General features: G+C 41.9%; 1 protein-coding gene across 3 annotated transcripts in view; it reads left to right on the top strand.

The window, feature by feature from the left end:
• The window catches only part of PRKCA (protein kinase C alpha), a 193,587-nt gene that overhangs the window by 165,913 nt on the left and 12,667 nt on the right, over window positions 1–15,007 (top strand). For all 3 annotated transcript variants that reach the window (XR_015948372.1, XM_035104019.3, XM_088662984.1), the window contains 5 exons: window positions 7,238–7,381; window positions 8,395–8,568; window positions 10,784–10,875; window positions 11,932–11,994; window positions 12,573–12,711. Coding sequence is in view for 2 of the 3 variants with exons in the window: in XM_035104019.3 (XP_034959910.1) it covers window positions 7,238–7,381; window positions 8,395–8,568; window positions 10,784–10,875; window positions 11,932–11,994; window positions 12,573–12,711 (612 nt within the window). In the remaining variant the exon portion in view is untranslated. The remainder of the gene's footprint in view (window positions 1–7,237; window positions 7,382–8,394; window positions 8,569–10,783; window positions 10,876–11,931; window positions 11,995–12,572; window positions 12,712–15,007) is intronic.

Here is a 15,007-nt window from a genome sequence, read left to right as displayed (position 1 = left end):
CTGAGTATATTACGTTTCCTTTAAATTTGCAAACCACAGGAGGGCAGTAGTGCATTACGATAACAAAGCAAATACGCAGCGGTTGCTTTAAAACATCTCTTAAGAATTAAATCAGGTTGTTGGGATCCTAATGTAAGAAATCACAACTGCATACATTTATTTATGTGTTTGTTTGTTTGTTTGTTTGTTTATTACTGCGGACCACATAATTGTGATTTCATGCCATTATTTTTATATGTAGCATATAATACTGCAGGTAGTCTCTGTTCTGCTTTAAGCTATAATTAAGCTATAATTTGTCTTCTTACTCTATGGTAGAAGCAGCAATATAGTGAGTGAAGCAATATGGGAGACTCATTAATCTGATTCGGGAACATTTCTCTTCCTAATGCTTAATGGCACAGTATGCAATCCAGGCAATAGGAATTGATTTTTTTAAAAAAGTTCCACTTATGTCATGGGGAAATGTTTAACACATATTCTATCTCTCCCTCCATATACATTAAAGCATATTAGGAAAATAACATAGACTGCTGCTTTAATACGTAAACTAGTATTATCCTGGGTGTCCAGGAAGATACACGGGCTTGAAAAGAGGCTTCCCTATTTGGGTAGGGAAGATCTGGGAACTTAAAAAAAAAGTTATTGCCTAATTTCCAATGATTACCTAGAGTGGCAGTTCCTAGTTGCAGCACTCAATCCCTTTGGACTCCTCCCTGTCATGTGAACAACTCCACTCTCTCCCGGTAGAGCAGGATTGGGCAACCTGCTCACTCCCCCAGTGTATTTGGCTTGATTTTATGGCGGTGGCAAGAAAGGGCAGCAGGAAGAGAAAAAAGGGTTGGCAGAAAGAAAGACAGGGACACACCTTTTGTTCCAGCCCTGCTCGCTTTTTGCTCTTCTCCCTACTGGTGTGCAGCCCCTGAACCAATGACTTTCAACAGGGACTGAAGTCCTCAACATGAAAATGCCTATCCCTGCTATTCATCATTCTACACCAGGGATAGCAAACGTGGATCGTGGGCATTGAAATTCCCAAATCCCCTCAGCCCCAGCCAGCACAGCTCAGTGGTCAGAGGTCATGGGAGTTGTAGTCCAACAACATCTGGAGGGCACCATGTTGGCCACCCCGTTTTGCACCCTTTTACCCCCTCCCAGTGCCGAAGATAGAGCTCAGTTGTATTCCTAGACTGCTGTGGGGAACAGGTAGAATTATGGGAGTGCTACACCCCATGATCTCTTTCCTCACTTGGTGCTTTCAACCAGAAACATGTTATTTTACTCATTTCCTATGGCATTCCTCATGTTATTCCATCTAGCCCAGTCTTTACCCAGTAGAAGCCATTCATAGCTGCCAAGTACCCCGTTTTCCCCGGGAAACCCCCGTTTTTACTTACCTTTTCCCGGTGGTCCCCCGTATCACTTCGTCTCCTGTTTTTCTCTGTTATTTTCTCCTGCCGGTGGCCATTTCGCCCCCCCCCCCGATTTGCCCTTCTATGGGCACAAAAAATGGCCACCGCCGGCTTCAAAAGTTGCATCTACGCATGCCCGGAAGTGCATAGATGCGACTTCCGGTGTTGGCGGCGGCCATTTTTGGTGCCCATAGATGGGCGGGGCGACACCGGAAGTTGCGTCGACGCACTTCCAGTCATGCGTAGAAGCTACTTTTGAAGCCGGTGGCGGCCATTTTTGGTGCCCATAGAAGGGCAAAGTGACACCGGAAGTTACGTCGACGCAACTTCCGGTGTCACACGGCTGCCGGTCCCGGATTCTGCAGTCTGGGACTTGGAAGGTAAGGCCATTGTCTTCTTTTAGTTGTCTTGGCTCCTAGGCTGAACACATGTGTGTGTGTGTGTGCACACACACGCACACACACACACACACAGAGGCTGGTAACCTCCTCTCTAATTAGTAAGAGAATAGCTAAGTCACCCATCCCTCTCTCTTGTTTTTAAATCAACAGCAGGGACATAGACAAACTCTGATTTCTGTCACTCAAAGCTCAATAACATTTTGGGGATCTATCTGGGCTTTGCTTTTTGCTGCATTGGTCACATACTGTTTATATCTAGATGTCTAGATCACATACTGTTTATATCTAGATGTCTATATCTAGATATTATATCTAGATCACTAGATGTCGTTGAAGTGATTGTTCACCAAAAAGAGACTACAGAAAACATAAGTTCATATTCCAGTGTATTAGATGAAAACACAAACATAAACCCATTTTTCATGTTTTCTATGTACTGAAGAGAAGGCAGGCAAGAGAGCTCCTTCGAGATTGTCTTAAACATGTTACTATGACAACAGGCATACTGTGCCTTCTCAAATGGACTAGATAGTAGTCTTGCTACTATTTGCAGTTAGTTGTAGTGTGACTCATAGATTTAATTAAAACGTAGCACAAAAGCAAAGTGCTTTCTCCTTCTTGTCCATGGGTTCCTTCCTCCACTTCCTGGGTTTATTATTATTATTATTAGTTTGCTTTTTGTTTTTTGCTAAGCATTGTTTGCTGGGGTAAGAGGAATCGGCAAATTTGTGGTTCAAGCCAACCTCTAAACCATGGTTTGCAGGCCCGCATCAAACTGCAAGTTCAAATCATGGTTTGGAGACAAGATGCAGTACCAGACTTTAGTTACTTTAAACTGAACCCAGAATATTTTGTATAGAAAAAATGAGGATGTGTGTATGACATTTCGGCGCAATGGATGAAGTATGATTGCCACTGAAGTTAATAGTTCTGTTTTGAACTATTTGCAACTGTTAACAGTCATGGCTCTCCCCACCCAAAAAAATCCTGGGTTCCAGTGTGTCTCCAAGCTATTTTTCCTAACCCCTTTAACAAACTACGGTTCCCAGAATTCTATGGGCGGAGCCATAACTTTGAAGAGTGCTTTAAATGTATGGTATGGATGCAACCATGGTTACTTCTCTGCTTGAGTATAACAGATTGGCTTTTGAATTCAGGAAAGCACCCTGGTCCGCTTCCCTCTAGTCCAGGCATCCCCAAACTTCAGCCCTCCAGATGTTTTGGACTACAATTCCCATCTTCCCCAATCACTGGCCCTGTTAGCTAGGGATCATGGGAGTTGTAGGCCAAAACATCTGGAGGGCCGCAGTTTGGGAATGCCTGCTCTAGTCTGTAATGAACCTGCAGACACAATTCTTGAAATTGTGAAATGCACAAATTAGGGGAAAATATATCAGTTTCTGAAGATATACTTCTGAAGATACCCATTCCTGTTTTTTCCCCCATGAAGGCAAGCTAACATGTTTTGTGGCAGTGCTATTGGTACATGCCCTTCTAAGGATTAATTTGCTAGCAGACAAAGCATCAGGACTGGGCTATGATCACTTTTCTCCTCCTGTTGAGTTGGGAGGGTATGTTCTTGCTACTTCTCTGTGAAGGAATGCTCCCCATAAAATACTTGCAGGTAAAATCCAAAGAGAGTTGTTGAGTAGATAAAGTGAATGGAACCCCCTATGATTGTACCAGTTGGGACTGGGGTTTGTAGTTTGTTTTTTGCTTATAGAATTATAGTGGTTTTGTTCAATGCCAAAAAGTCTTAACTTGCCTGTGGTTACAGGGTAAAAGAAAGGTCCAAGATAAGGTGCGTCCAAACCAAAGAAAGTAAGACTATTTGCATGTCTTGGGATTTTTCTACCTTCTTCGTGGTGCAACTAATTTCCATTTGAAATCTGCATTTGAAGTTTGTCTGCTAGATTTAACATGGGTTTTTCATTTCGTTTTACTAAGAGATATTAACATGTGTAGTGTCAATATGCAAGAGAGTTTCTAATAATGACAAATCATCAAAAAAGAGATTCCGATAGTTATCTCCTGGGCAGCTTTATGTATAGTTTTAACCTGCTTTGGCTTGCACTTAAAGCAGGATCCGATGTGTAATGAAAAGCTCCCCAGCCAACTGGCACAGGTCTTGCATGCCTGAAAGGAGACCAGAACAGACTTTGCCCCTTCTGTGCTGTTGGCTAAAATCTGAAAGCCCAGCTGTGTTACGCAGAGGAATGAGGAAATCTGCGATCCTAATAAGTTCTGCTGAACCAGGGGAGGACTATGAATGTATCCCACCATTAGCAGATAGTACACAGAGTACCTGATGGTATCGGACTATAAAGTGTATATTTTCCAGTGGTATTTTGCTTCTTCAGAAAGCACTGTTTTCTGAAACATTAACATGAAAACCCAAAGGGCAAAAGCAGTGCTCTGAGTTTTATATTGAACACAACTTTTTTCTCCTTATTTAAATGTCTACCTATAGCACCTTCTCTGGCTAAGACAGAGTAAGTCTATTGCATGGTATTCTGCCTGAAGTCTATTCGGCATGCATTGCATATTGCATGGTGAGATTTCGCTTGTGATACAGCGTGACAGAATATTGTGATTCAGAGGCTTAAAAGCTCTCTGAGTTCTTCATAACCATATATATATATATAAACAAATCTTTAAAAAGGCCCTCCATTTTATCACTAAGATATACGTTAAAATATTTTTATCTTTATTGATTTTTGTGCTGTGCCAAAAATCTGTTTCATATATTGATAACTTACTAAAAAGGGATGATGGCTATGAAAAATATTCAAGTGAAGGTTCTTATCCTAATAAATTATGTTGAACTCAATTAAAACCCTTTGGGATTATTCCCCATCTGATGGATATACTGTGTCAGGTTTGATAGATTTATAGGATACTTGCTTCCTTTTAACCTCAGTTCAAAGGTCAGGAGCCAGCCTTGGGGATACACACTATAAATAATATTTTCTGCCTGGAGTAATATGGGGCATATGCTATAATGCAATAATTTTCATATTCTTTATCCTGAAAATGGATACATTTTGTGATATTTCATATTCTGTAATTTGGCTCCAATATGTTTTTTAAAAAATTGCTTGCACTTGCTTCAGGCAAGAACCTAATGTTTGGAGAATGATGATTGGTTGTCCCCAATAATTGGGAGTGGGTTCTCTGGATGGAAATTAAAGCTTCCTAGCTCCTTTTGTAGATCTAGCAATGTAAGACATGTATCCCAGTATTACCTGTTGTCTTGTCAGTTACCTTTACAAATTCCTCCAGATTTTGTACCCAGTCCTGGTTCCATTGAACTCTGTAGCAAAAATTAGTGGGACAGGATTACACTCTTTATTATCTTTGTGTTCTTACCGATATCTTGGACCCATTTTGATCTGCTTTCAGGCCAGAGTTTAGCTCTGAAACAGACTTGATCACTCTGGTTGATTCCTTATACCAGGGGAATGATAAATATTTATTCGTCTTGACCTCTGAATGGCTTTTGATACTATGATATTCTCCTGGAACGGCTCTGTTACACTCCTACCTGCAAGATCATTGCCAGAGCATAGCACTGGGAGACAGCTGCTCAACCTTGTGATGATTATGCTGTGGGGGTCTGCAGGGTTCAGTATTGTCCCTTATGCCTTTTAACATCTATACAAAGCTTCCATAAGAGGTCATCCAGAGATCTGGAGGGTGGTATATGGACAACACCATAATAGCCATTATGACATGGTGTGAGGATTCATTGACTTTTTGTGTAGTGGTTGTGGCTTTAAACACAACCTTTTATTCAAGTAATTGGGGCTACTCTTTGCTTACTGTTATTGTTTTTATTATTATTATTATCTATCAATCATCTATCGCCATCTTAATTTGACTTGGGCATAAAACACTCAAATCTGAGTTTACAGTTCTAAGAATTTTCTGTTCTGGTAAAAGTCCTTTGCAGTCTGCGTTTTTCTTTTCTTTTCTCAGTTGATTTTCTGTGTGCCACTTATGAGGAGTATACTACATTTAACCAATTGATGTTGCCAGTGAAGTTATTAGTGAAATGATACAGTGAAAATTTGTTGAAGCATTTCTGACTCTACACATCACCTTTGTCTGTAATTTTTTTTGGGGGGGGGGACAGGACTTTTTGAAGCAGCTAGAAAATCCCATTATTCATGCTTCTTTTATTAAAATGATTGGATGTTAATTTTAGGCACAAAAATGGCAAGGGGTTTCCTAGAGGTTCCTCTAACCCAGAGGTCGGCAAACTAAGGCCCGGGGGGCCAGATCAGGCCCAATTGCCTTCAGGATCCGGCCCATGGACTGTTCTTGGATCGGCGTGGGGATTCTGTTCATTCTGGCTGCGCCATTTTTTTCCCTGTGCCATTCCATTCCCCCCCTACACAGACACACTCTTCACTGCTGCTTTTAAATTTTATTTAGCCTAAAGGATGCATTTGCAAATCATAAACATCTCATAACAAATGCTTTGAGTGCAACAATATTTTTCCCACTGAGAACAATTTTTTGATTGAAAATCAAATTTGTTGGTGGTAATTGGTCAGAAAATAAGTCTCTTAATGTGGGTTGCTATAATATGCTGTCCGTTGAGAGTTAAATCTTTCTTTCCAAAAAAGCATGTCACATGTTGTGAAAAACATCACTATGAAGAGCGGATTTCAACTGAAACATTTCAAAATGTTTTGTATATGCTGCAACATATTAAATGCATGAATTTTATTAAGGACACTCTTCATGTTTTGAAAGGGAAGCTCTCAAATCAATTGATTTGAGGGATTTTGGCATGAAGGTAATACTTTCTTTTGATTTTGTTCTCTTGGGTGAGAGAAGTTGCTTCTATCTAGTCGTGCAGATTATTACCACTTATAACAATACCCACAATATTGTTGGAATGGGTCTTTTGAATTTGTGCCTATGCAATATTTTGCGCAGTTCCTTCTCTGAGAACAAACCTTCAGATTAATCCCATGCAGGCATTTGCCTGGTTCAGGCTATGTCCCAGTTGCTCAGTCCCAGCTTCTGCCAACCTAGCAGTTCAAAACCATGCCAGTGCAAGTAGATAAATAGGTACCACTGCAGTGGGAAGGTAAAAAACATTTCTGTGCACTCTGGTTTCCATCACAGTGTTCCGTTGGGCCAGAAGCAGTTTAGTCATGCTGGCCACATGACCCGGAAAGCTATCTGTGGACAAACGCCAACTCCCTCAACCTGAAAGCGAGATGAGCGCTGCAACCCCATAGTCACCTTTGACTGGACTTTACCTGTACCTTTACCTATGAGTAGAAGTGGAGAGTGATGAGGATGCAGCTAGTACTCTCATTCCTACTCTCTCTCTCATTGCACAAGGGTCAAAATAATAGCTTTGAAAGCAAAGTGCAAACCTTACAGCTATATTCTTTATTTATTTAGAAAGCCAGACTTGGACCTTCAGCTAACAAAGTCATATCTCCAATTGAAGACCGGAGCTGTAGTTTACCATCCAATAACCTTGATCAGGTTAAGCTGACAGATTTCAACTTTCTCATGGTGCTTGGAAAGGGGAGTTTTGGGAAGGTAGGAAGCCTTGATTATTTCTTCTCATGTGCCTTATTTTAAGGGGTTTTGTGTTTTACTCAAATGAATAATACACAGGGGTGGCGGTGGGGGAGCCACAACAATTAAAGGATAAGTAGGAATGCTGAATGTATGAAGGAAGAGAGTCAGTGTTCCCATTGCTTGATAAAGGGAAGAACTGTGCTAAACAGAATTAGTAACTACTGGGCATGTGTCTCCAGAAAAGCAGACTTAATATCCTCATAGGTGTGCTGTTGTGCTCATAGTGAGTATAGAATAGGGGATGCAAGTTATCAATCAATTATTGTATTGGATGGTAAAGAATTCAATAGCTGCTCTTAACTGCACCGAATACCCTCACATGTCATAATTCCTTGCCTGGTGCCTGATTCCAAATGACATCTGTATTCAAGACCTCACCTAAGAAAAGTAACATTCGTGAACAGCTCAACATCATGCATATAGGAGTCCACACTGCCAGCATTCGAGAAAGGAGGATAATAGCTCAACCCCTTTTTTCCCCATTTCTGAATGAGATGCATCTTTAATTGCTTAATGGCTGAAAATGTTGCAGACCATTCCTTAAATTCCTTCTCATAAGAAGCATTCTAGAGATGGCCATGCAACTTTATGATTAAAAATTGAATTTACAAGAGTAGGAAGGTCTTCTAATTCAGGTATTAGCCACTAAGCAACCTGCTATTGTTCTGTTACCTTAATGGTGTTAAATAAAAGAAGATGTAATCTCTACATCAAAAAATATGTACATATTCCTGGGAGATGTTATTGGTTGTTGAGAGCTGATGCAGTTCCATATATATATACACATACACACACACAAAAAACTGATTGTGTAGCATAGCTTCATTGTATAACAGTAAGATTTTAGTAAGCATTTGTTTACACTTCCTTAGACCAGGAGACAAATCACCAGGGATGCTTGTCTATAGATTTTTATAAAAAATAACCTGTCTCTTGTAGCCATCAAATTTTCCACCCTCTCCTTTGTGCAGGTGATGTTGGCAGAACGAAAAGGGACAGAAGAACTGTATGCAGTCAAAATATTGAAAAAAGATGTGGTGATTCAGGATGATGATGTAGAGTGTACCATGGTTGAAAAGAGAGTTCTAGCCTTGCAGGACAAGCCTCCTTTCCTAACCCAGCTTCATTCTTGCTTCCAGACTGTGGTATGTGACCCTGATTTCTTCTGACTCCTGCTACTATTAAGTTGTCTGCCAAGGTCAACACTCTTGGCACTGCCTTTCAGTAACATTCACAACAAACCTCTGGGCTCTTTGAATACTGTACCTCAATGAGATTTAGATGGCAATGATAATTTAGTTAACAAATTGTTAAAATAAGGACAGAGTCTTGAATATACAGGCTCTGGGTGGAATTCATCATACCACAATGTGCTGTATGCATGCATGGAACAGGGGCCATTCACACAACAAGACTTTCCTGCCCCCCTCCACCCCCTGCACACACCCTAGACCTGTTCTGCGGTTCCCCAACCAGCCAGAGCAGATTTAGGGGTGTGGGTTGCACAGGGGGGACTAGAGAGGCGGAAGCCTCATTGTGTGAGAAGACTCTGGTCCATGCATGGAACAATTTGGTTGAATCCCATCCTCTTCATTTTGTCATTGAACTAGGCTTGCCATATGTCAAGTGTTTTCCTGACATACTGGTAAGCCTTAAGCAACATCTTTGCTTAAAAATGGCTACCTCTGGAACCCTTGCGGTAGATATGTCAAACTTATGAAACTCATCATTGGCTTTCTCATGCAAGTTCAGTTTAACTTGAACTGATGATGCACAAGAAAACTAGTCAGTTCATCCATGCACACATACATTACATGATGCGTGTTAGCGGGTGCCCAGCATGTGTGAAATGGCTGTTCCAGAACTACTAGCACAGGCAGAATTTTTATTATGCTTCTCGGTGAAGACAGTTCACAGGCTGAGCTTACAAGTGACCATGCACCAGACTTCAGTGAACTCTGCCACTTTATTCTCCTAGCAACTTCTCAGATGCCATTCTGAACTACAACCTTGAATGAATAACGGTTTCATTCTGACATTCTGTCTTCCATTCCATATTCTCCCAGATGGAATTGGATTTGGAATAAAGGAAATAAGCATTATAGAATTAAGAATGGGAGGGGAACCCTATTTCCGTACAAAAGATATGAACATGTCATTGAGTAAGCATATGCAGTAAAGCAATGTAATGCTTATTTAAAATTTTAATTTAATTGCGAGTTTTGTAAGAGATATATCTCTATTACACAACCCCAAAATAAATCTCGAAAGTTGTGATTTGCCCACATTAATTAAAATAATGAAATTTGCTGGGGGCATCCACTTGAAAACAAAGAAAGGAAATTTCTTTTTCTAAAAAATTAAATTAATGATGCTGTGGCAAAGGAATAAAAACGAATGTATAAAAACTAGAATAGGAATGCTAAATTAATGAGTTTCTGGTACAGTGTGTTCTAAATATACTTCAAACTGTTTGACAGTTGATGAAGCAATTAATAGACATAAGGAAAAGAAATCATAAGGGTAGCTCTAATTGGGAAGTAAATTTAACCACTTCTATGTGACACTAAGTTGGATTCTATCTCCCTCCCCCAGCTGGGTGTCTTGTGTGGGTGATCTGCGTGTCCTGCCCTATATCTGGCACCGGTTCCATTTATTTTCTGTAAAAAACAGAAATTTAGGTAAATTAAAATCAACACTGCAATATCAATTTATTTGTTCCTTATTTTGTCTCAGAAATAATGATTGGGGGGAGGAGGCTCCCACCCACCCCCTCAGTGACAGGCTCAATAATCAAGTATCATTATGAAAAGCCAATATGCGTTTGTCTACCAAACAGAAGAGCATTTACGTTATTATAGCTATACACTATGTTATTGTTACATGACTTGTCTGTGCTGCTGTGTTCTAATAATAAAGTCATACCTCGGTTTAAGTACGCTTCGGTTTGAGTACTTTCAGTTTAAGTACTCCGCGGACCCGTCTGGAACGGATTAATCCACTTTCCATTACTTTCAATGGAGAAGTACGCTTCAGGTTAAGTACACTTCAGGTTTAAGTACGGACTTCCAGAACCAATTACACTCATACTTCGGGTTAAGTATGCTTCAGGTTGAGTACTCCACGTACCCATCTGGAACGGATTAATCCACTTTCCATTACTTTCAATGGGAAAGTTCACTTCAGGTTAAGTACGCTTCAGGTTAAATACAGACTTCCGGAACCAATTGTGTACTTAAACCGAGGTACCACTATCCAGATTTGTGTTCAGTATAGATCTGCTTAAGATTTCTCTTAACGATTTCATAGTGACAGGTCTCTGCTGCCTGATATATATTTTGCTTTCACTTTGTGTGCCAGGATCGCCTATATTTTGTCATGGAGTACGTGAATGGCGGTGACCTTATGTATCATATCCAGCAAGTAGGAAAATTCAAGGAGCCTCAAGCCGTGTGAGTGTCTCTTTCTCTGTTCGTTTTCAGATCAGAGTTGTCATTTAATATTTTGTTCTAGGGCTATATTTGTCCTCTTTCCTTCCCATCCCCACCCTGTCCCCTTTACTAGGGTGTGTCGTTGGCAACCCTACGCAGTAACTCTGGCTTCCGAAAGCTCGTCGGTATTACGCAGATTTGTGAACTGCTCAGAACAATTACATTCTAGGCGCCAGTCATTTCCGTTATCTTCATGTAATTAAGTCACTGAGCATTTGGCAAGGAAATGTATTTCTTGGATCTCTGTATCATGTGCGACTCTTAAACAAGCTAAGCAACAGTGGCAGTCACCAAAATTAGATACTGTAGTGCTATCCTGTTCACACAGCTTTTGTCAGGTTGTATTATATTTCTTTTCAGCTTTGTGTAACACTCTGGGCTGATACTGATAACTCTCCTTCAGGAGAGAAAGGGACATAGGCCCTTCCAGGATGAGGCCCCTGGTAACCAGCCAGAGAGCCCTGAGGGATCGAAAAGAGCAAGGAAGGACATAAAGCAGGGGTCTGGAACCTTAACTCCAGGCCCAAATGCAGACCTCTCTATTTGGCCCACAGGACACTCTCCAGCCCACATGCCTTTCTTGACACATTCCTTGAGTTATTTTGCTGGCTGTAATAAAGCCCAACAACAACAACAACAACAACAACAAGCAGCCTCCCATACATGCACACAAACAGAAGAGGGGGGAGCCTGAACAATTTTCAAATAGGGAGAGGCTAGGGTTGCCAGACTCAATAGAGGACAGGACTTCTGTGCCTTTAATTGCACTGCTCTCTTTTGAGTCTGGAAACCTTAAAGAGAAACCAGCAGACCCTTTGTTTAATTTCCAAGCAAAGGGTTTGCTGGTTTCTCTTTAAGGTTTCCAGACTCAAAAGAGAGCAGGGCAATTAAAGGCACAGAAGTCCTGTCCTCTATTGAGTCTGGCAACCCTAGGAGAGGCAGCAGTTCCTTGGCAAGTGCCACAATGGAGGCTCCAAAACATATTCCTATATCTAATGTGGTGTTCTTTTCTTGCAGGTTCTATGCTTCAGAGATCTCAGTGGGGCTGTTCTTCCTGCATAAAAAAGGAATCATTTATCGGTGAGTATTCAAGTACTCTGCAGAAAAACAAAGCTTGTCACCACCGGTGAAAAAATAGTTATGAGGGCAGGAGGAGTGGGAGGAAGTTGGCTGTTTGCATTCTCAGGAAGGAATAGGTTAGGCTGAGAAATTGTAACTGGCCCAAGGCCCAACTTTCATGGCTAAGTGGGAATTTGAACCCTGAATTGTTGGGTTATGTGGTCTATTCTGGCCACTTTGGAGCATAAAAATGAGTATCTGGAAACTGATCAATAACCACAGCAGTTGCTAGAATTCAGACTGAAGAAACAAATGTATTCCAGTTTCCAAAATGAAAGTATACATACTGCATAAGTGGAAACTTTTGAACTCCCTTTGAAGGCAGAATACTTTAGGCAGAGTACAATACATGTTACAGTAGTTAGTTCTTGGAGTTTAACAGTATCTGACCACCTGAGATTCTCACACCTAACCCATGAGCACTCCCAGACTATGAACCTGGGTCACTGGAATTGAAATCTCCATTGGAGCCCATGGAGAGGAGCATTGTTGCCTGTTGTTTGGACTCAGACTTTTAATTGCTGTGTGATTTCTCATAGGGATCTGAAATTAGATAACGTAATGCTGGATCATGAAGGGCACATTAAGATTGCAGACTTTGGGATGTGCAAGGAGCATATGGCTGATGGAGTGTCGACGAGGACCTTCTGTGGGACTCCCGATTACATTGCACCTGAGGTACTTGCTATCTGAGACGTGAAGCACCATACACCTATTATCCCAAGGCAACTGTGAAATACACTTTTAAGCAACCCGTCCAGTACCCAGGCCCGGCTCGCCCATTGACTCTAGTGGTGCATTGCGCCAGGGCGATCAGGGAGCGCTGAGGGGCGCCCCAGCAAGTGGGGGACCTGCAAGGTAGCCTCCCTTTTCCCTCCACCAGCCGCGCCGGGAGAGCAGGGAGGTAAGCGAGCGGAACAGGCGCACTAGGACCCTGTTCCGCTCTGCAGCGCCACATGGCAGCACCTCTACCAATGAAACGCAGCGCCCTGTTGGCGGGAAGGAACGCAGCGCCTGTTGGCGCAAAGAAACGACCGTGGACCCAGCGAGCGCTGGAGTCGCAGGAGATGGCTGGGAAGGCCCCGGGGCAGCCTGCCCAGGCACCCCTGCCCACTGGGAGAAGGGAGGAAGGCCGCACGGAGCAGCAGTGCCCCCTCCCCCACTCAATCTGGCATCGGACAGGCGGGCAGCCTCCGGCAGAGCGCGGCCCCGCTGTGAGGCACGGGGGCCGCTGTGAGGCTCCCCCCGCTGCCTGGCATGCCACGTAAGAGCTTTCCTTTTTAAAGAAAAAAGTGGGGGGGCGCCCGAGGGATCCCTGCACCAGGGCGCCCGATGACCTTAAGATGGCCCTGCCAGTACCAGATACTCTTCACTGATAATCACATGATGATAAAAGTGGTGCATAGTGACAAACTGGGGGAAACCACACCCTCCTGGGCCTTCCTGAAGCACTGCAAGCCCAAATGGGATGGGCAGTTACAAATGAAGTACAGTGAAGGAAAACTTTGCCAAGCAGTTGATTTGTCTCTTAGGCCCAGTGTTATCCAACTGCATTTATCCAAAAGGAAATAATTGACACAGCCAGCTTCTTTGAGTTTTATAGGTTATACAGCCGTAAGAGTGAAGTCTGAATTTACCACACAGTTATATCTTGAATTAGTGTCAGATAGGACTGGCTTGTTATTTACAGGCAAATAAATCCTTACTTGAATTAATATATATTCATACTTTGTGTATCTAGACATCGTCTCTGTCAGTGAAGTAAGTGAGCTGAATGGTTTTTGGTTTTTTTGGCTCTCACCTTTCTGCTCACTTTCCTTTTATATCATGAAAGGGAATAATTCAGCTTCCCAGTTACTTATGTCTTTGAAGTACACATTCTCCCAATTAGTGCCTCAGATAGCACCTGTTTGTTAAGTGTGAACAGGGTTTCCACCCTCATTTTGTGTGGCATGCATTAGCACAGTAAGGCTGCTTTCCTGCATTTTATTTATACTGTAGAAGTGAAACGGAATAGAATTCAATTGATGATTCAACTAGTATGTCTTTAACTAGGGTTTGCAGATTTTTTTAAAAAAAATGCCTTTAAAGCACCAGAATAAAGCAATAATTGGTTCAATATTAGTGTTGACTTCCTGTGAAGTTCTGTTACTACAGCAGAGCAAAAGGATCTCGGTCTCTTCCATTAAAACCAGTGTTGACTAACATTTATTTTTGAAGTAGCATGTGATAGATCTGGTCTGCAATGTGAATTTCCACTGAAACACCTTGTTTAACATACTCAACTACTTCACCAAACAAATAACTGATGTTCAGTAGTCCTTGTTCTGTTGCAGATACAGCACTTAGGGTAGGTTTACACATAATGCTTAAACAGGTGTTATGTGTACAAGCCTCAGCAAACCCAAGTGAAGTGTCAGACTTGCACACTCCCTCTTTCTCCCCTGTGGCCAGAATACTGACGTCTGCTTAGCTTGCATACAAAAATGTAATCTTGGTTTGAAACAAGCAATGGTTAAACAAGCTAGCTTCATAACTCCTGATTCGAAGTTGGCTTACTGAGAATCATCCATGTGCTGCTAAACTATGGTTTAGCATTAAGTGCAAACATACCCTTAATTTTGCTTAGCACTCACTATGATTTGTTTCCTTAGCCTCTGTTAAGATCAGAATGTTTTACCCTGCCTTCCCTCTGGAGTTGGTATATAGGAAGATACTGTCAACATCAGTTTCTCCCCTTAACAAACATAGAAACTGGAGAGTTGAGAATATTGACTTAACCATGGTTTGCTTGTTGCAGCTTTAAAACTTCATGCAAACCATGGTTGTAAACCCATGATGGCACATTGTGGCCATTTCTTGCCCTTTTCAGTTTGCACAATTACTGATCCCTGTAGCCAGGCCCATGCAGAGCTTGTCTGAGGCCTGGGGTGGGAGTCTTGTTCTTGGCATGCCAACATAAATCTGGCGGGTC

Source organism: Zootoca vivipara, chromosome 2 (assembly GCF_965207765.1).
Source record: "Zootoca vivipara chromosome 2, rZooViv2.hap1.1, whole genome shotgun sequence".
NCBI lineage: Eukaryota > Metazoa > Chordata > Lepidosauria > Squamata > Lacertidae > Zootoca > Zootoca vivipara.
This window is presented reverse-complemented; position numbering and strand designations above follow the sequence as displayed.